This window comes from Channa argus, chromosome 6, assembly GCF_033026475.1.
Source record: "Channa argus isolate prfri chromosome 6, Channa argus male v1.0, whole genome shotgun sequence".
In the NCBI taxonomy this organism is placed as follows: domain Eukaryota; kingdom Metazoa; phylum Chordata; class Actinopteri; order Anabantiformes; family Channidae; genus Channa; species Channa argus.
Genome location: NC_090202.1, coordinates 19,209,811 through 19,236,744, shown reverse-complemented (window position 1 = coordinate 19,236,744; position 26,934 = coordinate 19,209,811). Strand labels below are relative to the sequence as shown.

At 39.1% G+C, this 26,934-nt stretch overlaps 3 protein-coding genes across 4 annotated transcripts; all 3 read right to left on the bottom strand.

The window, feature by feature from the left end:
- Positions 1-7,092, bottom strand: LOC137128697 (TRPM8 channel-associated factor homolog). The gene is made up of 12 exons (XM_067507132.1): positions 7,039-7,092; positions 5,874-6,564; positions 5,322-5,544; positions 4,781-5,078; positions 3,837-4,132; positions 3,469-3,656; positions 3,231-3,318; positions 2,517-2,727; positions 1,928-2,164; positions 1,506-1,729; positions 1,265-1,378; positions 1-1,057 (listed from the first exon to the last, which is right to left on the bottom strand). Exons 2-12 carry the CDS (start codon positions 6,515-6,517, stop codon positions 815-817), a joined length of 2,766 nt encoding a protein of 921 aa, XP_067363233.1. The 5' UTR covers positions 6,518-6,564; positions 7,039-7,092; the 3' UTR covers positions 1-814.
- Positions 7,093-9,933: 2,841 nt separating this feature from the next.
- LOC137128694 (TRPM8 channel-associated factor homolog) lies at positions 9,934-16,981 on the bottom strand. Its single transcript, XM_067507128.1, has 12 exons — positions 16,915-16,981; positions 16,037-16,718; positions 15,464-15,686; positions 14,923-15,220; positions 13,917-14,218; positions 13,436-13,610; positions 13,194-13,288; positions 12,621-12,831; positions 11,664-11,900; positions 11,274-11,497; positions 11,033-11,146; positions 9,934-10,938 (listed from the first exon to the last, which is right to left on the bottom strand). The coding sequence occupies exons 2-12, from the start codon at positions 16,669-16,671 to the stop codon at positions 10,696-10,698; spliced, it is 2,757 nt and encodes a 918-aa protein (XP_067363229.1). The 5' UTR covers positions 16,672-16,718; positions 16,915-16,981; the 3' UTR covers positions 9,934-10,695.
- A 2,199-nt stretch (positions 16,982-19,180) lies between these two features.
- LOC137128692 (TRPM8 channel-associated factor homolog) lies at positions 19,181-25,707 on the bottom strand. Of its 2 annotated transcripts, XM_067507124.1 has the most exons (13): positions 25,649-25,707; positions 25,412-25,554; positions 24,473-25,203; positions 23,704-23,920; positions 23,207-23,504; positions 22,405-22,706; positions 21,953-22,127; positions 21,763-21,857; positions 21,376-21,586; positions 20,900-21,136; positions 20,452-20,675; positions 20,230-20,343; positions 19,181-19,985 (listed from the first exon to the last, which is right to left on the bottom strand). In XM_067507124.1, the coding sequence occupies exons 3-13, from the start codon at positions 25,117-25,119 to the stop codon at positions 19,743-19,745; spliced, it is 2,763 nt and encodes a 920-aa protein (XP_067363225.1). In that variant the 5' UTR covers positions 25,120-25,203; positions 25,412-25,554; positions 25,649-25,707; the 3' UTR covers positions 19,181-19,742. The 2 variants fall into 2 exon arrangements, with proteins under 2 accessions (XP_067363225.1, XP_067363226.1); XM_067507125.1 differs by lacking the exon at positions 25,649-25,707 and having other exon boundaries at positions 25,412-25,574.
- Positions 25,708-26,934: the final 1,227 nt, after the last annotated feature.

Genomic DNA, 26,934 nt, shown 5'->3' with positions numbered 1-26,934 from the left:
TTGTGCACATGCACAGGGTGCTGTAACTATAGGCATAAGCTGCGCACCACCAACAGACAATGTACTGTAATCATATGCCACCTAACTGTGAAAGTATATGGTATATGGACATTGTGTTTTTATTAGCAGAATTGATGTTACAATTTTCTGTTATTTTGTACGCTACATTTATTGTAAAAAAAAAAAAATTCTAAAAAATCTCTACTGTAAAAAGTGGAGAAGTATTAGCTCAATCACATAGTGATAAAACAAAACCAAAATCAGAATAATTTTTACAGTTTTCTTTCATTTTAACAGCAGCACAGAACAGCAAAGTTGTTTGATTTGTCACTTTGACAGTGATTCACCAGTTCTCTATTCAACAAACTGAGGAACTGAAACAAGAAATTGAGGCACTGAAAGGTCAACACGATTGATTATTGGCATCTTTGCCAGTAACAGTTAAGACAATCATTACTTCAGAAAAATTGCAAACATATTATTAACCGGAATAGTTTAAATCGAGATTAACGTTTGACCAGGATCACTAAGAAGCGAAAACTCTTTGTTAGAGCTTTGTGGCTTGTTGCCTTGACTGGAGTCATCACAAAATACAATTAACTTTCTGTGGAGAGGTGCAGTGGGGGAGCCGATCAGAGAAAATCAACTATTTCTGCTTGGTTAGTTTTTATTATTTACTGTAAATTCTTAACTACAACTACCTGAGGGGCTAAGCAGAGAGTACTGATTCAAAATTTCATGTTAGCAGTAGATTAAGTTGCACACTGTAAATAAAATGCAGTTTCTGTATTTTAAATCCTCAGCAGTCTGATGTTCAGCCATACTGGACCATGGGGTGGTCAGTCCAGGGAGGCAGGTTGGAGAGTTTCTCCTCAGTGGATGCTTCAATGGGCCAACCCCAGGACTTAAGAAAGCTGCACAGGTTCATCCCCACAGTCTGAGAGAAAGTCTCAGCATACAGGTTCATCTTTCCTTTGTTGTCACTGGGAAAGTTGCTCATCTTATGGTAGGCAGCAAACACCTTCTTAAAGGCATCCCAACCAAACCTCTCCTGGAGCTGCATGGAGTCAGGAATAGATGGAAATGTGAAAAAAAGACAGCAAGTTTCTCTCGTCATTTTTTATCCAGCATTTGTGTGGTCTGGTGTATAATCAATAACACCTCACTGAGGCAAAAAGAGCTTTGTAGACTAGTTTGTCTGAAAAGTGACTCCAAGATGATCCAAGGTATTAAATACATAGTGTAATATTGAACATTTCTCTACCTGCATATATGTCTCAAGGGCCACCCACACATGCCAGTTGCTGAGGTTCCTTCCTCCCTTAACGTACTCTTCTACTCGTTTCTTCCGATTTGTTAAAGTCATATATGGATGAGCCTGCATTGATAATGATGAAATGAGATTATTGTGAAACCATACAATCCCAATGAAAAGCAAATAAAGGATTAAAAAAGACTTGTTTTCTTTCCCTTATGGTGTCAGAAATAAAACTGATTTACTCCACCTTTGCCCTGTTGATCCCCAGCACCTCTTCATGCACATACACTGACCACAGGTTGCATGTACACTCAGTGGTGTGAGGTGGGAACTCCCAGCAGCTTCTCTGTTGGTTGTGTCCCAGTTCATGGATGGGGCCCCACAGGCCTTTACTCTTGGCAATGTCAACACTGACCAGTTCAGCTGCTGTGGGTGTGTGTCCCATAATTGGATAACCAGAATGCATCCACCCTGGATGAAATATAAGAGCAGTTTGTATTGTGGATGAGTTCTGAGCCCACATTTGGTACATGAATACAAGTAAACCATTTAAAACAGGTAAAAAACATGTTTCACTTTAGCCTGTGCTCTTGCAGAAGGTCTTGCTGATTAAAGAGAAATGTTTTTTTTGATGCATTGATATACAGTACAACAGCCAATTACACTTACCAGCTGAAATCTGCACATCAGTTACAATTCGTTCTTTGCGAGGAAATTTCTGTGGAATAGCAGCCAGGTCAGCAATGCTTCTCATGATGGCATCCCACAGTGCTCCCAACTCTTCAGGGCGATATAGACCACGAACAAATTCTGATGGTACAGTAATGATGATATTTTCAAACTCCAACTCTGCCCATGGAGCAGGAGCTGTGCGCAGTGAGGACCATTCAGCAGCTGTTGTCTCACCTGAAGGAAAAAACAGAAATTCACTTTTCACATTCACATCAAGCAAACAACATGTGTAAGAATGGAGCTGGCTCTAATAGTTGTTTCAGGTTCAAGAAGTGTTCATGGTTTGCCTTTTATTCCCCTTTTTTTCTAGAGTTGTCTGTGAAATCACTAGGATCACTAGGATTAGCTTTAGCAACACCAATTTACTAATACATTCCTACTCATAACATGCATCTAGCATCTAGTGACATTTGGACATATTAGAAACAACTGCTATCAAATACGACTCAGGTGTCTTTGTTCATACAAAATCTTCATTTAAAACATTCTGATCTGCAAACATAACATCACTATACCAGACACTTACCAGATTTATAATATGGTGCAGATACAGCCTTCTCCACTATGACCTCTACTCCCTTAACTTGTGTATTTGGTGGGGCCACCAGGTAGATAAGACCCCCCCAGAGGTTCCACACCTGCATCCTCTCTGAGGTTATGGGAAATTGCTCAGAAACATGCGGTGCTCTTTTCAGCTCATCAGCGTTCAGAATGTCTGTTTGACAGCCAATCTGGATCTGAGGATGACAGAGAATGTTTGACTGCTTTGAAGACCAGGACCATGAATTGCAAACTACTTATGTGCTTCACAAGTTTTTTCCAGGCAATTTTGGTTTCTTCCTACAGCTGAATTGTAAGTAAACAGTAAATGGTTGTCAGTCACAAGATGTGAACCTATGAAAGACTGGTTGACCCTGCCTCTTGCCCACTGACAACATAGGCTCCACCACCCCCTATCCTTCTCCCTTAACAGGTTAAGTGGTTTGGATAGTAAATAGATGGACATATTTTTTCTGCTGTATATGATTTCAGGTAAATGTCAGTGTAAATGGTTGTCAGTGTCTGTATGTGACCTTATGATACACTGGTGAAAATTCCAGGGTTCACTGCCTCTAGCTCATTTACAGCTAGGATAGGCTCCACCCCCCTGTGATCCTTAACAAGATAAGCAGTTTGAATAATGGATAGATAATTATTTCCTATGATATGATTTCAAAACCTTGACGTATTTGTAGATTACCATCCATCCTTTGTTGGTGATCTCTGCTGGTATGATCATGTAGGTCTTCATACCTGGAGACAGGTAGAGTCCTGTACTGATCCACTCACTCTTTGCTACACACACACACACACACACACACACACACACACACACACATACACACACATATGAAATCTGTAGATAGCTGCACTGTAAAGGGACACAGATTGCTGCAGTACTGTAAACTACACTATAACATTCTCATGCATTTTTCTACAGCATTGTGGTCTGACCTGTATTAGCATTGATTCTGATCTTTTGATTATGGACAACTGGCCTCGGTGGATTATCCTTGATGAGGTAGGGCAGGAGAGCAACATGATCTGGGCAAACCTTAAATACCTCTGTCCCCACACTGAGGAGTAGGTGGTCCATGGGATTCTTTACAAGGTTTTTCTCATTCACCTTGAAAAAATAAACAATTGAACAACTACACAACATACTCAAATAAGGAAAAGAGAACAGAAAAAAACATTGTAGCTGTAGCCTAATAATCACATTTGTCATTGAAGCATTTGAACAACAAAATATTGACTCATAGAATTGGTTTAGGAAATCTCCGCTATTAACTGAATCACAGCTCACCTGTGGCATACCCAACTTTAATATGTCAGTGAGAGTGGACAACACCAGTGAATAGGAGTACCAGTCATTAGCCTTCATTTGCAAGTAGTTTGCACAGTCTGAACCCAGTTTTTTGAGGCCTTCCTCCTCAGACTTTGTCAGTTTCTCCCCCTCGATTACATGACTAGCAGTACGGCGTAGAAGGTGGCACAAGTGGTTGGCATTGGTGGCCTGGTTGGGCACAGGTGCTTTGTATGAGCCACTTTCAATTGACTTCCCCAGCAAGCTCAGGCCCATTTTGTTGAGGATCTTATTCCCTGTAGGTAAAAAAAATGACCTGATATTTGTTGCAAGATTTTAAGTTTTAGGGATAAGGGTGATTATTGTGTTAATGAACTAATACAACTATTCTGACTATATTACATATCGTATTTCTCCATCTTTACCTTGGATGTCCTGTCTGATCATTTTCTTGACTGCCTGAGATTTTAATCTAGTTTCTATTTATTTCATCTGCCTGTGCAAGTTTTTCTAGCTGGTCTACTTTTTTGCATGTATATTAAGGAAGCAGTAGTAAATAACACTTTTCAGAATGGCCTCTGCCTCTCTGTGTTTGATTTAAAGATGATCCACATGGCTCATCTCACCTGTGGTGGACTGAGGTGGCCATATTCTAGGTTAATGATCCTATTCTGGCACTGGAAACATAGGTTTTAATGCACAAAATCTGATATTCAGAAAACTGAGACATGATTTTCTCATACTCTGTGATTCTATAAAGCCTGTGTCTTTATTTTAGGAAAATATTAAGCCTGAACTGTTTCAGCCTTAGCTGGAAAATATTAGATAATAGCAAATTGGTTTCTCACCAGTACTACTTTAAGTATAATTGCCACCATTTTTGTATCGCGTTAAGCACTGTATACTATAATAGATGTATATAAACAATACACACTGTTTTATACCTGAAAAGCCCGTCATTGGGTTTTGCTCCGAGTGTGTTTGTGCCCAATGCCAGGCATGTCCACCAATCAGCAGGCCTCCTCCCTCTGCCACAAAGTCTTGGATTTCTTTCACATGTTCATCGCTGTACGCTGTACACACAAACACACTCAGGTCTTTCCTGAATTTTGTCTTAGCACAATTGAATCCTGACTCATTGAAGAGGTTAAATGTGTTGGTAAGCTTTGGCACAACTCCAACAACCCCAGTTTGACCTTCATCCAACCAGCGTATGACGTTGTTCCAAAAAGGAGCCAATGTCTGTAATAAATTTCAATTATCCAGGAAAGACAATTTATCAGTCACATAGTAATATTTTACAAAATTGATTAATTAATGCTTCACACTAAATAATCTGGTGGTCATTAAAAATCAGCAGAAATCTTGATGGTAAAAATGTTTTGAAAAATATATTAGAGTAACTTCATTTAAGCATTTGCTTTACTTGATGAAAAATATTTTATTTACAGTATGTTCTTAGTTCAAATAAAAGAAAGACCACACCTCTACTTGCAGAAGTGCTTCATGTGAGATCAGCACAACTCGTCCTTTCCCATAGTAGGCTCCTGCCAGAAAAGCCCGGCCATCCTTTGTGGTACCAATGGGGAAGGCTAGAGGACCATGGACCAGAATCTCAGAAGCCACTAGTCCACTGTCACTCTGGAGTTTAAACTCTGGAATACCTTTCAATAAGAACTCCAAGTCATTCTGAAAGTCCTTACCAACTCTGTATTAAATTAAAGAAGAAATGATATTTACCATCATGCAAGGTAAAGGTTAATAGTTATAGCATGTAACTAGTCTTTAAATTCTATTATTTACAGTATTAATTATTTATTATTAAATTGTGAAAAACTTTTTGTTGACTGGTTGTATTTCTCAGTGAAACAACCTCAAAACAGATATGAAATGCTACCAGTCTTACAGTTCTGTGACATGTATCTATCCAGGGCGACTCCAGAATGTTTGTGTTGCTTTTAAGATTGGACAAGTTTTCAGTATAAAACAAAAATTTGCATATCCCAAATTGGGACACAGTCAAAAGTTTCTACTTACTTTAAAGTCATCCAGTAGAATGGGACCTGAGGGGAGACAGGCAGGTTTTCTACTTTGCCATAATTGTCAGAAAAGTAGATCCCTGCCACACCAGACACTTTATTTCCTGGAAATTTAAGATGTATGTTTTCTTTAGGGTGATGTGCAGCCCAGTTCCATGCCTGACCTCCTATCAGCACTCCTCCTCCAGCTTTCAGAAATGCCACCAGGTCCTTCGGGTCTTCACCCACACTGTAGGCATCTGTCACATACACACCAACGCCCAGGTTGTTACTGAAGGCCTCCACAACTTTAGTTTGGAAGCTGGATTTGGTGAGGTTATCAGAAACAACATGGAGATGTTTGTGGACCCCCACAGACATATTGTCAGATCCATCTCCCATCAGCCAGGTCAGAGCATTCTCTACCAGAGCAGGAAAGGTGGCGAGGTAGCACTCATGGCTCAGGACCACAATCCTTCCACGGCCATAGAGAGAGGCAGCCATCAGGACCTGGCCTTTGCTGTTTATTGCTAAAGGAAAGGCCCGGTCTCCAGTCAGCACAAGGTCACAGGGAACAGCTTCACCAGGAAAGTCCAGCTCTTTCAGTCCTTTCATCAGGAACATGTAGGCTTCATGATAGAGTTGTATGGGTTGGATCGCCATGTTTAACAAGATTGAAGTGTTGAAAGTTGAATGAAGAGAATGAGGTGCTGAAAACAAGTGTGATCAGTGAGATTTCATTTATATTTTCACATACACACATATAAAATATTTGAACAATATTTGAAAATATTTGAATATTTGAAGTTAACTCTAAATAAAAACGGATAACTACTGCGTCAACTAGCATCTGTCAATATCCAAGTCCCAGAATTCTTTTAGTCTTAACAGAGTAAATAAAATATAGTCAGAAAACTCCTGGTAAAAGACAGGATCAGGTACTAGGTTCTCAAAAGAGGTAGGTTTTTAAACAGGTATCTGTTTACAAATACGGTCAATGTTTAGGATGCGTGCAAATGGACAACTTTCTCCCTAGCTGGCTAAACGTCTAAGGGTCCCCAGTAAACAGCGGGTTAGGGTTATGGGGTTTTTTTTTGTGTTAGTAATAAAAGACTATAGTGATATAAACCTGTATTTATATTACACAGGTAATATAGAGACAGCAGAGAAACTTGTTTTCCTACCTTTGACAATCACTGCCACAGGGTACTAGAAAACACAAGTGTTTAAAATGTCAGGTAACAAAGACTGTGGAGAAACATACCTTTTATATTCCTGTCAGTGTAGGGAAAACAAGACAAAGTTATCACATGAACAGAGCCAAACAAAGGTTGTGTGGTCCCACAGTGAAAGCAGGGGTTAGAACATAGTGTCAGTCTACACATTGGTTAGTAATTCAGCAGCCCCCCCTTATGTCACCAACAAAGTCTCCAAACAAAGCTCTTTGTCTTACCTTGAAATTAAATTAGATGTCAACACAGCAGATTTTCAAAATGGAAACCCACCAAAACTCAACTTGGTAAGACTGAAGAAAGTCAAAGTATGTACTGACAAAAAAACAAAAGGTATTTAAGGAAGAAGTAAGAGGCGGAGATTGTATGAAGGTGTTTCCAGAGAAATAATTCAAGGACCTGTCACGGGTCAGTGCAGAATTCTTTATATGTGAACACTTAACCTTGTACAAACGTTCAGGAAGTCAATCACATGCTTTGACCAAGATTATTTTTATCATTTAGCCATAACGTGTAACTATTGCTTGTGCTTTTAAAAATTATTGATTTTCTTTCAACTCTTGTTTATATTTTGTTTTTTTATAACTTTTCTAAATGCTCCTGCTCCTGAAGACTGAACTAGCTCTAAGGAAGGTCGGGAAAACCAGCACTTAAATGAAGAGCACAAAGACACTGCTACAGTCACTGTAGTGAGTTTCACATTTACCGATTACTGAGCTGGCCAGAAAATTTAATCCTACATCCAAAATGTTTTATTAAAAAATCTCATCTTATCTGACATTGGGCTTCAAGATAAAAAGTAATACACAGCATTTGGTGTGAGAAAACAGTAAATAAGTTTAAAAGATGTGAATAAGTAGGCTAAAGTCACAGCACTAGCTGGATTGCACAATAAGAGACTGTTCATGATTCAAATCTGTTTTTTTGTTTTTTATTTTCTTGAATTGTAGATGCAGATTGAACACATAAAAATGTTTTTGTCTCCTGTTTTCTAGGAACTCAGAAATTCACTGTGACAGTCATTGTGGAGGACAGATAACTGAGGCTGCACATAACAACAGGTTTGAAGACACATTGTACAGTACAGCCCATAATTTAGCGAGTGTTTATTGGTATGTTTGCCAGTAACTATCTGTTAAGACTGACATTAATTCACACATATAGCAAACATATTATTAATCTCATAAAAACAACCTCAATTCTTTAAATACACAGCAAGTCTTGACAGTGAGAAAAACTGACTTCTGATCAACAAGGATTTTCCAATGCTCTGTAGTATTAGTGGAGGTAATATTAGCTTGATAAAAAGTCATAAAGTGTTGAATTTTCTAAACAAATTATACTGTGTCTTTACTGTAATAACCATGCAACATATAGAGTAGCTGTATATGTGACAAGTTGGCAATTAATTAGGGAAGGAATTTTAAACTATATTATCAGTTTTCTTTACTATAGCGTGCTTCTTTCAGTAATCACTGTTTGGTTAATACATTACAATGACAATAAAAAGTACACAAAGCCTCTTAAGTTACCTTGTTTCCTGCATTTATTGCTCAGATGAGGATGTGATGTATTTATTAGAAATCTATAGAGAACTACAATGTCCCCTCCTTTGTTGTTATTGAATAAACCTAATAAACCTATGGATATTTTGAGAGATGCCAGGAGTGTTAAGGTCAAATAATAAATCTCTACTGTGTGAGGTTTTGGTGTCAGACCACCTGGAGCAGCTCCTCTGCAACCTGTCATCTCAAACCAACTTATTTGACTTTTCCACCTAATGACAAAATATCTATAAAACAAATAAATAAATGCAGCTTTTCTTTAGCCTAATATTAGGCTATTTCAAGAAATGCTTCTCTCTTCTCCTGAAATGATCAAAGTTCACATGTTGCCTGTAAAACTGCAGGTTTGACCTGAACATGCACTAAATTTGAGTTTATCAGATAATCCAAACTCCAAGCTGTTTAATTTTCAACCTAGGGCTGCTGCTTTGTTATGTTCTTGATACAGATGTCTCTCTTTCTCTGCCAGGGAACAAGTGACAGCTTTCTGCCTTCATTCCTAGGGAGGCAAGCATCCTTATGACAGCAGTTTACTGCTGGCTTGTGTAATTTTAAACTTTTGTAATTATTTTTAGAAGATAAAATGCTGGTGTCTGGTGTTGACTATACTACCCCACTCTACTGCTACTGCTGTCATTCATTCATCATTCATATCATTTTTTTATTTAATGTTTATTGAAAACGATCCACCTGTGTATCTGCTGAATATTGGTATGACAGAAACCAGGTAACTGTGTGTAGAGTTGTTAGATGAAGAGTGGCAGGGTGAAATAAACATAATCGCCATAAGATTCTGTCTTTTTCTTTATGAATCAAAATATGCTCACATCTAAGTAAACCCAAAACTAACACAAAGTGGCCTGTACAGGATAAGTTTCACAATTCCTTTCTGTCTTTAATCACTGCACTGTTTCCTCTGTCAGTCCTGATAAGGAGCTGTTGTTCACATGCACAGGATGCTGTAACTATAAGCGTAAGCTGCATACCACCAACAAACAATGCGCTGTAATCACATGCCATGATATGGAAGATAAGTGGAGCATTTGAAGTAAGAGGGACCATTTTTGTGTAACTTGTTCCACTAGTTGTGCCAATAACCACTAATTGCAATGTCACTGGTTGAATTCTGGTACTTGATATGTGTAAATGGTATGTCATTATTTTGAAAAAAGTCTGGATACTCTGTAAAATGTAAATAAAATTGAATACGATGATTAATTTTTAATTTTTTAATTTAATAAAATAGTACAAAGACACCAAATCAGATGGTACTTTGGGGATAATATTGACCTGCTTATTTTGAATGTGATGTCCAACACCTTATCCAAAAGTTGAGACATTTTTATTCTTTTGCATCACCTCTACAAATTAAATCTTTTGAGAGTAAGTTGATTTCAAAATGGACATTAGTGATGGCAAAGTATATGATATATGGACATTTGTGTTTTTGTTAGCGGAAATAATGTTACCACTTAACCTTTGTGAAAAACCTTTTCTGTAAAATGTGGAGAAGTAAGCTCTATCACATAGTCAATCACATAGTGATAAAACAAAACCACAATCAGAATCCTTTTTTTTTCTTTTTGTGTAATACAGTAGGACCCCATATCTAAATTCACAGTGGGGCTATGGGAGAAGTCTACAGCAGCTACAGGGAATAAAAGAGGGAATAACAATGGGTACAGTAAATAATTTTTCATTTGTTTTTTAGCAGCAAATGGGTCAATTAAACAAACAATGTGAAGAGCAGTTTACAGATTACACGTTCTTTACAAAATGATGAATTATATGATTATTGTTAGTACAGTATGATGATTCATAAGTGAACTTGTACAGTTTTCTTTAATTTTAAGAGCAGCACAGAACAGCTAGTTGGTTGATTTGTCACTCTGACAGTGTTGATTCAGCAGTTCTCTAATCAACAAACAGAGGAACTGAAACAAGCAGCGAGGACTGATTACAAATTTCATGTTAGCAGTAGATTAAGTTGCACACTGTAAATAAAACGCACTTTCTGTATTTTAAATCCTCAGCAGTCTGATGTTCAGCCATACTGGACCATGGGGTGGTCAGTCCAGGGAGGCAGGTTGGAGAGTTTCTCCTCAGTGGATGCGTCAATGGGCCAACCCCAGGATTTAAAGAAGGTGCACAGGTTCATCCCCACAGTCTGAGAGAAAGTCTCAGCATACAGGTTCATCTTTTCTTTGTTTTCACTGGGAAAGTTGCTCATCTTATGGTAGGCAGCAAACACCTTCTTAAAGGCATCCCAACCAAACTTCTCCTGGAGCTGCATGGAAGCAAACAAGGTAGTCTGTCTTAAAAGTGACTCCAAAATGATCCAAGTTAGTACATACAGAGTGTAATATTGAACATTTATCTACCTGCATATATGTCTCCAGGGCCACCCACACATGCCAACTGCTGAGGTTCCTTCCTCCATTAACATACTCTTTTGCTCGTTGGTTCCGAGTTGTTAAAATCAGATCTTGATGAGCCTGCATTGATAGTGATGGAATTAGATTATTGTGAGACCATATAATCCCAATGAAAAGCAAATAAAGGATTAAAAAAGACTTGTTTTCTTTCCCTTATGGTGTCAGAAATAACACTGATTTACTCCACCTTTGCTCTTTTGATGCCCAGCACCTCTTCATGCACATACACTGACCACAGGTTGCATGTACACTCTGTGGTGTGAGGTGGGAACTCCCAGCAGCTTCTCTGTTGGTTGTGTCCCAGTTCATGGATGGGGCCCCACAAGCCTTTACTCTTGGCAATGTCAACACTGACCAGTTCAGCTGCTGTGGGTGTGTGTCCCATAACTGGATAACCTGCATGCATTGTACCTATATAGGAGCAATTTACATGTGTTGTGGATGACTCTTGAGCCTACACACAGTACACTACAGCAAACACATCCTTTGAAAATAAAGTTAAAAGCAAACATTTATTATTTTAGCCTGTGTTCTTGCAGAGGATCTCATTCAATCATTAACAGTAAAACACACTTACCAGCCGAAATCTGGACATCAGTTACAATTCGTTCTTTGCGAGGAAATTTGTGTGCAATGGCAGCCAGGTCAGCGATGTGTCTCATGATGGCATCCCAGAGTGCTGCCAACTCATGAAGGTGATTGAGACCACGAACAAATTCTGATGGTACAGTAATGATGATGTTTTCAAACTCCAACTCTGCCCATGGAGCAGGAGCTGTACGCAGAGAGCACCAGTCACCTGCTGTTGTCTCACCTGAAAAGGAAAACAGAATAATAATATAAAAACTACAACTTTTTATTTTTATTACGTTATTTTTGTGAATTGTTAATTTTTAATCTACTGACACCCATGTAGTTATGCAAATAACAGGTCTTAGAATGAAGCTGATTCCAATAGCTGGAGCTGTTCGTGGTTCTCCTTTTTTTTCTACAGGACTAGGACATCACTAGGACTAGCTTCAGCAACACTAAATTACTCATGGTCATAACATGCATCCAGCTTCAGTTCTGTCTGTTTGTTTGACCACATATACACGAGCACATTGTCAGAAAGGTTAGCGCAGACAGGAGGATGAAGTGTGCTGCATTGACACAAAATCCTTTCTGCAGGGTTGTGTGGAGGTGTGACCACATTTATTTGTGTTTTAGAATGTAATAGCTGTCACACTTTCAGCAAATGAATTCAATGCTTTGTTCTCGCCAGTGCTGGAGAGGTCAACATTGGATGTTGTGTTTACCAGCAGCAACAGAGAAGTTCTACTCATTTGGCCTTGACACCATCATTCTATCATGACTAGCTGGTCTTCACTGTTTACATATTTGAAGGTTAGGGCATTGAATTTAGATCAGGCAGTGAAATTTGGGCACTTTAGAAAGAGCAAGTACTGTACAACTCAAATCCCTTTGTTTATACAAAAGAGAGATTTTAAACCATCTTATATACCAACATAGCATCAATACACCAGAAACTTACCAGATTTATAATATGGTGCAGATACAGCCTTTTCCACTATGACCTCTACTCCCTTCACTTGTGTATTAGGTGGTGCCACTAGGTAGATAAGACCCCCCCAGAGATTCCACACCTGCATCCTCTTTGAGGTTATGGGAAAGATCTTATGAACACGTGGTGCTCTTTTCAACTCATCAGCCTTCAAAAAGTCCGTCTGACAGCCAATCTGGATCTGAGGAAGACAAAGAATGTTTGACTACTTTGAAGACAGGGACCATGAATTGTAAAATTTTCTCTGTGCTTGAATAGGTTTCTATTCCAGGCAATTTGGTTTCATCCTACAGCCCAAAGACATGGACTTCGATTACCTGGTGACTTGTCCATAAGTGTGAATGTGAGTAAACAATAAACCGATGACTTCTCTAACGAGTACCCCACCTCTTGCCCACTGACATCTATGACAGACTCCACCACCTGTCATTCTCCCGTAACAGGCTACGCATTTTGGATAGTGAATGGATGGACATATTTTTTCGGCTGTATATGTATATATACATCAAAACTTGATGTATTTGTTGCTTTCTTGTACTGTACCTTCCATACTTTGTTGGTGAACTCTGCTGGTATGATCATGTAGGTCTTCATACCTGGAGAGAGGTAGAGTCCTGTACTGATCCACTCCCTTTTTGCTACACACACACACACACAGAAACACACACACAAACAAACATGTAAACTGTAATGCAAAGGCAAACAGACTGCTGAAGTACTGTAAGTTAGACCATATTTAATTTCATATAATTTTTATGCATTTGTCTACATCATTGTGATCTGACCTGCCGTATTAGCATTTATTCTGATCTTTCGATTACAAACAACTGGACTCAGTGGTTTATCCTTGATGAGGTAGGGCAGGAGGGCAACAGGGTCCGGGCAAACATTAAGCACCTCTGTCCCCACACTGAGGAGTAGGTGGTCCATGGGATTTTTTACGGGGTTTTTCTCATTCACCTTAAAAGAAAACAAATCAACATGTTGAACACAAAACATAATTAAATAATGAAAACAAAGATGACTGTTCTGTAAGAGGTCGCTCAAAGCTTGACAGTATCTGTAGTTACAAAAACAACATCAGATCCCGTGCAGATACTACATACAGTATTACTGTATAGCTGAATCAAACCCAAGGAAGAAATATTTTTATGATATAGTGCAATAATTCTTGCGCCTTCTACTTACAAACTTACAAACAGTTGCATTTGAAACTACAAAATATTGACTCATAGAATCTCTGCTATTAGATGATTCACAGCTCACCTGTGGCATCCCCAGCTTCTTTAATATGTCAGTGAGAGTGGACACCACCAGTCCATAGGAGTACCAGTCATTAGCCTTCATTTGCAAGTAGTTTGCACAGTCTGAACCCAGTTTTTTGAGGCCTTCCTCCTCAGACTTTGTCAGTCTCTTACCCTCTATTACATGACTAGCAGTACGGCGTAGAAGGCGATACAAGTGGTAGCTGTTTTTGGAGGCCTGGCTGGTCACAGGTGCCTTGAAGAAGCCTTCTACAATTGTTGTCTCCAGCAGGCTCAGGCCCATTTTGTTCAGGATCTTATTCCCTGTAAATACAAAATCTGACCTGAAACCAAAACGTTTTGGACTAGTGCAAAGGCCAAAATCATATGCTTGATATTCATTATTTTATGTAAGCGTATGCATGTCTGATTTTTGTCTGACAGTTTTGCCTGACACTGCTCCTGAACTCTTAATCTAAATGTTTTCTTTTTATTTCATCTACCTGTGTAACTTTTTCTAGCTTCTCTACTTTGTCATTAAGGAAGCAGTAGTTGATAGCAGTTTTCAGAGTGGTGTGGAAAATATTACTTCAGTATGTAACATGTGTTATAAGAGAAGTGCACAGAACATAGCGTAACTAAAATATTGTACAAGAAATAGTAAAACTGAACATAGTGACATAGTGTGAAGAATGTATGTGAATTGTTTTGCAGATGGCAGAGCAGGGGTGGCTGATGAACAGGAACCAGCCTCAACATATATGTCTCCAAATAAGGAAAAAAAGTTGAAAGAGACACTCCCAGAAGGAAGCTGCAGCGGCAGTAAAACAGACTGGCTATATAATATCGGGTTGAGGGAGAGTCAGGAGAATATTTAGCCTGAATTATTTCAGCTTTAGCTGGTTATAGGTAATTACAAATTGGTTTCTCACCAGTACTATTTTAAGGATAATTGCCACCATTTTTGTATCGTGTTAAGCACTGTATACTATAATAGATGTATATAAACAATACACACTGTTTTATACCTGAAAAGCCCGTCATTGGGTTTTGCTCCGAGTGTGTTTGTGCCCAATGCCAGGCATGTCCACCAATCAGCAGGCCTCCTCCCTCTGCCACAAAGTCTTGGATTTCTTTCATATGTTCATCGCTGTATGCTGTACACACAAACACACTCAGATCTTTCCTGAATTTTGTCTTTGCACAATTGAATCCTGAGTCTTTGATGAGGTTAAATGTGTTGCTAAGCTTTGGCACAACTCCAACAACCCCAGTTCGACCTTCATCCAACCAGCGTATGACGTTGTTCCAAAAAGGAGCCATTGTCTGTAATAAATTTCAATTATACAGGACAGAAAATTTATCAGTCACATAGAAATTTTTTACAAATTTGATTAATTAATGCTTCACACTAAATTATCTGGTGGTCATTAAAAATCAGCAGAAATCTTGATGGCAAAAATATTTTTAAAATTAATTTAGAGTAACTTCATTTAAGCATTTGCTTTACTTGATAAAAAATATTTTATTTACAGTATTTTCTTAGTTCAAATAAAAGAAAGACCACACCTCTACTGACAGAAGTGCTTCATGTGAGATCAGTACAACTCGTCCTTTCCCATAGTAGGCTCCTGCCAGAAAAGCCCGGCCATCCTCTGTGGTACCTATAGGGAAGGCTAGAGGACCATGGACCAGAATCTCAGAGGCCACTAGCCCACTCTCACTCTGGAGGTTCAACTCTGAAATCCCCTTGAGTAAGAACTCCAAGTCATCCTGAAAGTCCTTACCAACTCTGTAATAAATTACACACGATGTGATATCTACCAGCATGCCAGGTATTAGAGTTTAATAATAATAGGATGAAACTAGTCTTTGAATTCTATTATTTACAGTATTAATTTATATTCTTAAATTGTGAAAAACCTTTTCGTTAACTGCTTGTATTTCTCAGTGAAACAACCTTAAAACAGATATGAAACGCTACCAGTCTTACAGGGTATAAAACTTAATTAGTTCTGTGACATGTATCTATCCAGGGCGACTCCAGAATGTTTGTGTTGCATTTAAGATTAGACAAGTTTTCATAATAAAACAAAAAATTGCATATCCCAAATTGGGACACAGTCAAAAGTTTCTACTTACTTTAAAGTCATCCAGTAGAATGGGACCTGAGGGGAGACAGGCAGGTTTTCTACTTTGCCATAATTGTCAGAAAAGTAGATCCCTGCCACACCAGACACTTTATTTCCTGGAAATTTAAGATGTGTGCTTTCTTTAGGGTGATGTGCAGCCCAGTTCCATGCCTGACCTCCTATCAGCACTCCTCCTCCAGCTTTCAGAAATGCCACCAGGTCCTTCGGGTCTTCACCCACACTGTAGGCATCTGTCACATACACACCAACGCCCAGGTTGTTACTGAAGGTCTCCACAACTTTAGTTTGGAAGCTGGATTTGGTGAGGTTATCAGAAACAACATGGAGATGTTTGTGGACCCCCACAGACATATTGTCAGATCCATCTCCCATCAGCCAGGTCAGAGCATTCTCTACCAGAGCAGGAAAGGTGGCGAGGTAGCACTCATGGCTCAGGACCACAATCCTTCCAAGGCCATAGAGAGAGGCAGCCATCAGGACCTGGCCTTGGCTGTTTATTGCTAAAGGAAAGGCCCGGTCTCCAGTCAGCACAAGGTCACAGGGAACAGCTTCACCAGGGAAGTCCAGCTCTTTCAGTCCTTTCATCAGGAACATGTAGGCTTCATGATAGGGTTGGATCGCCATGTTTAAAATGATTAAAGTGTTGAAAGTTGAATGAAGAGAATGAGGTGCTGAAAACAAGTGTGATCAGTGAGATTTAAATTGTAATATTACAAACACAATTTAACAGTTGAATCCAGTTTAATGTATGTTGTCAGTCAAGCTGGGAATAGAAAGAGAGCTAATGTGTTGAACATGAATAAGTAATAAGTGTCCATGTAGAACTGGTTCAGAGATTCGAACGAACAAGACAGAAATTGTTTTTACCTTAAACTTAATCTGGTCGTCAACACAATGCAGCAGCTTTCCAAAAACGGAACGAGCTAAAGCTAGTAGCCAGAGCTAAGAACAAAAGGAATCTTTTAAAGAACAAAAAGGCAGAACTTATGTTGCAATAAACGTTTCTCATGAAAATGGTATTACCAAAAAGTGGTGAATGACTCATTAAAAAAACACATTTACCAATATTGTAATATCTTTGGTAATACTCATTATAATTATGAAATATTTATTTTATGTCTGCTTTTGCTGTCCCTCAACTCTTGTTTTATTCAATTAAATTGATCTGGAAGATGAGTCATGACAACTGAACAAATCTAAACAAGTCTAAACACAGCTGATGACTGAAAGCCTCCACATCAAAGCTTACATGATTTAAGTCTATGTTCATCATCTAGCTAACCGTGTCGGCTGTTTGGTGCTGAGCAGATGCACCATAATTGTTGACGTTGTTCCACTAGTCTTGGCAAAACCCTTTATGTGCAAACCCACTGCATTGCTGCAACTGTACCAACCCTCTTTCCAAAAACAATGGAGCACTCTTTAAAAGATGAATGAAAAAATGCAATCATTTGCAAATCCTTTGAAACCTATACTGGTCAGCTTGGTGGAATAGAAAAGTAGCATATGTTTTTATAATATTATTATTAACTAATAAATGCTGATGTATCATAATGGGTTAACCATCTGTCAGCACATGAAGTGGTTAAAATCAACTCCACCTTAACCAACAGTAATCCCTTTTTCTTTTATTATTTACTGTACATGTTTTACCATAATTAGCGGTGATCAGTTTTGTTCAAAATATATTGTTTTCTTAGTGGAGTACGTTTGCTTATATACTCAGTAAAATGCAGATATTCTGTTTGCTATTTCTTCTTTAATAATCATTTGAAGTGGTACATTATTTGTAGTAGAGATTTTTATACGCCAATGTGCATTTGTGCTACCTTTGCACGCATTGCATCAGATTTTGCTGTATATGGGGCTGTGTAGCTGAAGACTGCTCAATGTGGCCATGCTGACTTTTGACCAACGTGACAGGTGGTTATAAATAAATTGGGACAGGGGATGTGTCTTATGTTTGCTTTCTACAATGTTCAGTTCAATGCAGATTGTAAACGATTTGTAAGTCACTACATTCTTTTTTGTTTTACATTTTACACAGCATTCCAAGAGAGAAACAGGGTTTTATGTGTAATTTAAGAAAATATAGACACGTGATTATGATTTCTCAAATGTTACCAAACCAAGCTAACCTCAATACAGTATAGAATGGGATCTGCTTGACTCAATACTGTATTTCACAAAATAACTTTTTACGTCAATGTTACAGTGTTGAAACAAAGCCAAAAAGAGACCCACCAACTGATTTTGTTGCATTTTAATGCACTAGGACTTTATATCTGCATCTGTCTATGAACAGTTAGGTGATAAGTTCCAATTCCTTCTTTTTGTAAAGTCAAAAAGAATAAAACAGAATTTTATTTTCTTAAATATAATATTCAATGCACATGCTACTACACATGTTCCCTCATCAGAAACTGATTAAAGTAAAATTTTAATTATTTTATTAAGTGGATGCAAACATTTACAGTGATTTCATTTTTATTATTTTACTGTACGCAACTATAATAGATTGAAAACTGCAATTTGTTCTTAAGGGTTAGCAATTAAACATTTATTACAGTATAATGATTATCAGTTGGTAAAGGCAGTCGTCCACGGACCACAGGGTCCGTGGTTCAATCCCTGGCCCTGGCTATATGTAAAAGTGTCTCTGGGCAAGACGCTGAACCCCTAACAGCCCATTCCCCTCCCCAGCTGGGCAGTGCTGGTCCAAGCCCGGTAGAAATTGGGGAGGGTTGCGTCAGAAAGGACATCTGTTGTAAAAACTGTGCCAAATCAACATGCGGACAAAGATCCGCTGTGGTGACCCTGAACTCATGGGATAAGCCGAAAGGACAAAAATAAAAATAAAAATTATTACAGCATGATTAGGCTGATTCAAAACTGTTTTCAAACTCGGACAAAATTTTTTTGCACTGCACTTGGCTGCTCTGGACCTTCATCAGGTTTTGCCTGGCCTACTTTTAGGTCGTACTAACATCATCTACTCGTGGTCCTTTTTTTTTTAATCCACTCATTCAGAACCTTCACACTGCTCATTTCATTACAATCACCAGTGTCCTAGTGGCAGTAAAACAAGTAAAGCATGTTACAAAAAACAGAAAGCATCAAAAGTGCAAAAACATTAGTTGAATAACATATTTTGTTTATTTCCTGGAGTTATGTTAGAACAGGATGTGTTTAACTTAAATATATAACAATGCAACTTCTATTATGAATTTTTATGAAATGGGGCATTTTTTTCTGCATTGTATTTTAACTTTACGGTTTAAACACATCATTTTACAATACATGGGAATTACATTCAGCATTATTTGGCAAGTTATTATGTTTCCACAGAGGTAAAGGTTACCTAATGATAAGGCAATGTTCTCCAGAAACATGAGTTCTGCTTAAAATAAAGAAACACTTCTGTTATTTACATTGCTTAAATTAATTGCTGAATGTTGGTTAAATGAAGCAACACTTCTGTTTATATTTGTCATAGTTTTCAGCAGAAATTAAAGGTTATTACTTTGTGTTTGATATTGTTGTAGAGTGTTTTTTGTCAAACTTTTCTCAAAGGCTTTTGAAAAAAAAATTACTTTGTTACAATAATGAACTTAATGTGGTACCGTCCTATTCAGCTAAATTCCCTGCAAAAGACAACACACTTTCTGCATTCTAAATCATCAGCAGTCTGATGTTCAGCCATACTGGACCATGGGGTGGTCAGTCCAGGGAGGCAGGTTGGAGAGTTTCTCCTCAGTGGATGCTTCAATAGGCCAACCCCAGGACTTGAAAAATCCACAAAGGTTCATCCCCACAGTCTGAGAGAAAGTCTCAGCATACAGGTTCATCTTTCCTTTGTTGTCATTGGGAAAGTTACTCATCTGATGGTAGGCAGAAAACACCTTCTTAAAGGCATCCCAACCAAATCTTTCCTGGAGCTACATGAAAGGAGACATAGATGAAGGAAACTGTAATAGCAATATAACTCTGATCTAAATAGGCTTTATAGTAACATTATCAGCCACCACAGCTCTCTGTCAATGGGACATACCATGTGGGGCATTTTCATACCATTGCACTTCCTCTGGTTGGTTTTTGGCCAGTTATAAAGTTACATAAACATACAAAGATATGGCATAAAGTCTAGACATCCTATAATACTATACAGAAATTGTCTCTCACCTGCATATATGTGTCCAGGGCAACAAACATTTCCCAGCTGCTGAGATTCCTTCCCCCTTTAACATACTCCTCTATACGACTCTTCGCATTTTCTGGGGTCATAGCGGGTTGAGCCTGCATCAAACATAATTCACTCATCACATAATATTGTTGAGCAGTCGAAAAATGACATGATTGTGACCTCAACAAAAGTTTAATTGCCCCAACTAATATTTTTTTCACCTTTGACCTGTGTACTCCTAGAACTTCTTCATGCACATACACAGACCAGAGGTTGCATGTACACTCTGTGGTGTGTGTTGGGAACTCCCAGCAGCTTCTCTGTTGGTTGTGTCCAAGTTCATGGATGGGACCCCACAGGCCTTGGCTCCTAGCATGTTCAACACTAACCAGCTCATCTGCTGTGACCTTGTGTGCCATGACAGGATAACCACAATGCATCCAACCTGAATGACAAAAAAAAAAACTAATCAAATTCTTGATCTCACGATCAAGTCCATCAAATGAGAGGAGAGCACCAAAGGTATGCCTCACTTTGACCTGTTCAATTGAAAATGTATTCACTTGCTAGTGTCACTGAGAAAGTCTTTCACTTTAACATTTTGCAGTTACATCCAAATACAGCACACAGCAGGGATGATACACAGAATACACAGCCAAATACACTTACCATGGGAAATCTGCACATCAGTTACAAAACGTTCTTTGCGCGGAAATTTGTGTGGAATGGCAGCCAGGTCAGCAATGCTTCTCATGATGGTGTCCCAGTGTGCTGCCAACTCATCAGGGCGATCTAGACCACGAACAACTTCTGATGGTACAGTAAGGATGATGTTTTCAAACTCCAACTCTGCCCATGGAGCAGGAGCTGTGCGCAACAAAGACCATTCAGCAGCTGTTGTCACACCTGTAAAGTGAGGAGTGGAGAAAGCAGTATGTGTAAAAGTGGCTTTGACTGTGTTTGTTCTCTTCAGAGCATAAAGCTTAACCTCATGCTTCAGCAGATCCTTTAGATCTCTGGCTCTTAAATGTATGGTTCCACATACCCTCGGATGCATGCTGACAATGACTTAATGTACACGCTAACAGTATGAATGCTACTACTTTTGTCTTATTACCCACAAAAATGTCCAAAAAGTGATTTACCAGATTTATAAAATGGTGCAGGTACAGCCATCTGTACAGTGACCTGTACTCCACCCAACTGTGTTTTGGGTGGGGCCACTAGGTAGATGAGGCCCCCCCAGAGGTTCCACACCTGCATCATCTCTGAGGTTATGGGAAAATTATCATGAACACATGGTGCTCTTTTCAACTCTTCTGCCCTCAGAAAGTCTGTCTGACAGCCAATCTGGATCTGAGGAAGACATGGAAAATGTTATGTAGAACTGAACTGCTTTGAAAACCAGGACCATGAAGTATGTATTGTCTCAAATCAGTCCAACTGCACAGTGAGCACATTGCTACTTTATTAAATATGTACAATTTACGAATCTCTTGACAGTGTTAGTAGGGGAATCTTCTTCTATTTACCTTCCAGCCTTTGTTGACAATCTCTTTTGGTGTGGCTATGTAGGTCTTCATGCCACGAGAGATATAGAGTCCTGTACTGAGCCACTCCTCCCCTTCTAAAATACACACACACAGTATTGTAATGTAAAAGCACACAGATTGCTGCTATGTCAACTAAGTACACCAGTAGTCTGACATGATCTGGCCTGACCTGCTGTGTTAACATTAAAGCTGATCTTCCGATTATAGACAACGGGCATCAGTGGGTTATCCTTGATGAGGTAGGGCAGCAGAGCATCACGATCTGGGTGAGATTTATACACCTCTGTTCCCACACTAAGGAGTAGGTGGTCTTTGGGAGCAGTCACAGGGGAACTTTCACTAACCTGAAAAAATTTTTGAAAATTAAAAAAAAAAAAATGATGCTAAACAAGACCTAATGATATACAAAAACCTTATAAGACAATATGCAGATATGTTAGTTCTATGTACTGTTCTTTTTACTGGAGTGTGGTTTTTTTTTTTTATTTATGTATATGAACTTCTGTTTACTTCTACGATCATCTGAACCCCTTTCAAAAACAGGTAACAGCATGTCATACTATAGATTTACATACAAAAATACTAAAAATCATATTGACTTTAAAGTCATTAATGACCCACCTGTGGCAAGCCTGACTTCTTTAAGACATCAACAAGGGTGGACACCATCTGTGCATAGGAGGAGGAGTCGTGAGCATTCATGCGCAAGTAGTTGGCACAGTCCCCTCCCAGTTTTTTTAGGTTGTCCTGCTCATTGCCAGTCAGTTCCTCCCCCTCATTAACATGATCCGAAAGGCGGTGTAGAAGGTGGCGGAAGTTGTAGGTGTCTTTCATGACCTGGCTAGGAACTGGTGCCTTGTAGGAACCTTCCTCAATTGTCTTCTCCATCACACTAATGCCCATTTTGTTCAGGATCTTGTTCCCTGCCAGACAAAAGAATTGCAATTTGATCTAAGTAGTCTGTGTATTTCTTAGGATATTATTTGTCCTTTATTCGATAGTATGAATTGAAGAGGAAACAGGAAACACGGAAGAAGAGATGCATTTTGACATGCAGCAAAGACCTCTTGTCAGCTTTAAGCCCAGGGTGGTCCAGTTATTGCGTAAGTGCTGTAACCATTTGGCAAACAGGGAACTCTACTCAGTTATGTTTATTTTTGCCTTTTGTTCTGCCTCCAGCAATTCTCAATTCAGCCACCAGATGGCCTCAAACTTTCCTTTCTTTTCCAGCAATCTCACTTCCCACACTCACCTGCTCTCTGCATTCATATAGAGTAAATAAAACAATATTTTAATTCCATCCCTTCATCACTACAAGTGCGTGGGCCTCCTATCAGGTGTGGTAAATAACGTAGTGTGGGGGACCTTTAGTAGAGAGGATAATCTGCAGAATAGAAAACAACTTGCTGGTGCATTATCATACCTGGGAAATCTATCATTGGGTTCTGGCCTTGGTGTGTCTGTGCCCACCACCAGGCATGTCCACCAATCAGCAGGCCACCTCCCTCTGCTACAAAGTGTTTAATTTCCTCTGCATGTTCATCGTTGTATGCTGTACATACAAATACACTCAGGTCCTCACTGATGTTTGTCTTCATGCAGTTAAATCCTAACTTGCTGTAGAGGTCAAAGGCTTCGTTGAGGTCTGGCGAAACGCCAATGACCCCATTGCGACCTTCATCCAACCAGTTAATGACATTGTTCCAAACTGGTGCCAGTGTCTGTAATAATGAAGGACCGTTACTATGACAGACAGTTATTTGATAATCACATTAAAATATTTGGCAGGTTAAGCATACTGTATGTCCCACTATCTAACACACTACACAGAGCCTACATAAAAACAAATAATCCATCTGATAGCTACAGCATATGATTGATGTCACGCTCATCCAACCAGTCCCAGATTTCTGACCCCACCTCTCGTCTCAGAAGTCCTTCATGTGAGATGACAATAACTCGTCCCTGCCCATAGTAGGCTCCTGCCAGGAATCCCCGTCCATCCTCTGTGGCACCGATGGGGAAGGCTAGAGGGCCGTGAACCAGGAGTTCAGAAGCTAGTACCCCATCCGTGAGATTAAATTCTGAAATTCCTTCGAGTAAGAATTCCAAGTCATCCTCAAAATCCTTACCAAGTCTATATTAAACAGGGAAAGCGAAGGAAAAGACACACAGAGAGAAATGGATTGTCATTGTAGAAGCTGTAGCCTCTCATTTGAACTTTTGAAAAAGGGAACGTTTCTGGCAAAAGTTATCGACTGAGGTTAAAAGTCATCTGTATTAACAAATAAATGTGCCTAACTAAGAATGGCATGTTCGATCAATCCACAATTTTGACCTAGACTAAAAATATAATTGTTGTGTATTTACAACTTTCAAAAATGTGAGCATGCTAACATGAATATATAGGATTGTTATAAACTTTATACTCACGAAACATCAGAATAATTTGATACTTTTTGTAGTATTCAGCACAAATTATCACAACTACAGCTTCACACTGGTTTAGTTTAGCTCTTTGAAAAATGAGATTTGGAATGTTAATGGGTTTTTACTTGGTTAAATAAAAGGAGTAAAAGAAATAGATAGAAAGGACAGAATGCGGGAACATTTTAATTATATTAGAAAGCTTCCATTTTACAACTTGGGACTGTTTCAATTGTGCAAAGAAAAAGAAGCATACACTCACACCACGCCCATCCAGGAAGAAGGGATTTGGGGGAAGATAGCCAGGCACTCCACCCCACACTGACGCTCTGAGAGGTAGATCCCAGCCACACCACAAACTTTATTCCCTGGAAACCGAAGCAATGTATTCTCTTTAGGGTGAACTTCAGCCCAGCTCCAAGCCTGTCCTGCTATCAGCACTCCTCCTCCAGCTTTCAGAAATGCAACCAGGTCCTTCGGGTCTTCACCCACACTGTAGGCATCCGTCAAATACACACCAAACCCCAGGTTGTTACTAAAGGCCTCCACAATTTCAACTTGGAAGGTGGATTTGCTGAGGTTTTCAGCAACAGCACTAGCATTTTTGTGGACCCCCACAGACACATTGTCCGACCCATCTCCTCTCAGCCAGGTCAAAGCATTCTCTACAAGAGCAGGAAAGGCAGTGAGGTATCCCTCATGACCCAGGACCACAATCCTTCCACGGCCATACAGAGAGGCCGCCATGGGGACCTGTCCTTGGCTATTCATTGCTAAAGGAAAGGCATGGTCTCCAGTTAGCACCAGGTCACTGGAAACAGAGGGGCCACATAGATCCAGCTCTTTTAAGCCTCTCATCAGGAACACATAGTCCTTTTCATGCTGGTGTTTTACAAACTGGTTAGACATGGTTACAAGGATTTATGTCCTGGAGCTGAGATTAACAGCGGGGTGGAAGGTGACAAATTGCTTAGTAGAGTCAACTGTGCTGCACTGTGGAAAGACAAAAAGAGCTGCCTGAAATTAGAATATACATATTTGTATTCACTCTTAATGTTCATTCATAACAATAAAATTATTACAAAATATTATCTGAAGCTTCAGCAAAACATCACATTTGGTTACAAATTTACATAACCGGATTACAGCTTAATTACATCAAAAACAAACTCCCACAACAAGCACAAATATAAATCGTTACCTGAAGATTATGATGGCAGTTTGCTCAGATTTTGACACTGTGGCACCTTACAACAGATGATCTACCAAGATGATCTACCAGGTACATTCTTTGATTTAAATATAGAGATACGAGGAGGGACTTCAGTCAGAACAGTCCAATGACTGAAGAGAAAAAGGTAACGATCACATGTCACTGGACAAAATAGACAAAACCGGTCTGCTGTTTTGTCTTTTTAATAGCTCTTGCTTTGCTTACACATTTAAATTCAGACACACCCTGACTGTGACTGGATGAGAGGCCTGTTGATCCAGTCAAAGAAAGTATCCATTGATTCTAAATCTGTTATAAAACACATTTAAATGTAATTCATTTCATGAGTTCAACGATGGGTATTAGTTTGCAGCACCAGATGAATGTGACGGGATGTATGAAATGTTTGCACACATTCAACATACTTGTGGTATTGTTGACTCCCTCACACTAAGCCAACACCATTACAAAACCTTAAAGTAGCACTGCCAAAAGGTACACCCCAGACAGGTCGCCATTCCATCTCAGAGCCAACACAGAGACACATACACAGACAGACAACCTTTCACACTTACAGGTAATTTAGAGTCACCAATTAATCTAACTTCCATTAACTTGGACTACGGGAGGACACCAGAGTACCCAGAAGAAACCCATGCAAGAATGGGGTGAACGTACAAACTGTCTATTGGCCAAAGAAAGGCCAATAGACAGCCGGGGATGCAAACCCATAACCTTGTAGCTGTTGGGTGGCAGCTCTAACCACTCCATCACTGTACTGCCCCACCCAGAAATATATTCCCTTGCAAAACCTGCTCGTCCTGTTTATGTATACATCCTGCAGTCTGCTTCACTAAAAGTAGGCACGGCGGCTTGATCATAAGGGTAAATTAGTGCACAGCTGAACAAGTACTTGGTCATGGAACTAAGCACTCACATGATTCATAATCTCTAGCATGAAAAGGGAAGAAAAAAGTATTAAAAAAAAAAAAACACACAATTTCTCTAAGCTGACAACACAGTCATGACTGTTCATGTCTATATTAAACACATAAAACCTTTTTTCTTCATAGAGCACTCTGCCTTTTACCTTTGGAGGGATCTTGACTGGTTGCCTACTTCTATGGAAGTAAGCCCCAGTACCAAATCATCTACATTTATAGAAAATGTTTCTAACTATGAAGTAATGAATATATAAAGTATTTAAGATTACTCTCCAACCCTTTCCATCTGCATGCTGGATCATGTTGTCTCTTTTTCTGAGGCATCTCTCAAATCAGCTGATGCTGCTTGTGAATAGAACACTGACCCTGTTTATTTTTATAAGTCATTGTAGTTCTAAACCCCATATTACCCGTACCTGTATTATTAATTGGACTCCAGGGTTGCTAACACCTAAATCCAGTTTACATTTAGTTACATCGGGAGCCCAGTGTTGCTATTACTTTTTCTACAATTTCTTTGTATGATTAATAAATATGTTGAATAAGACATGAAAGCCCATGCCTGTG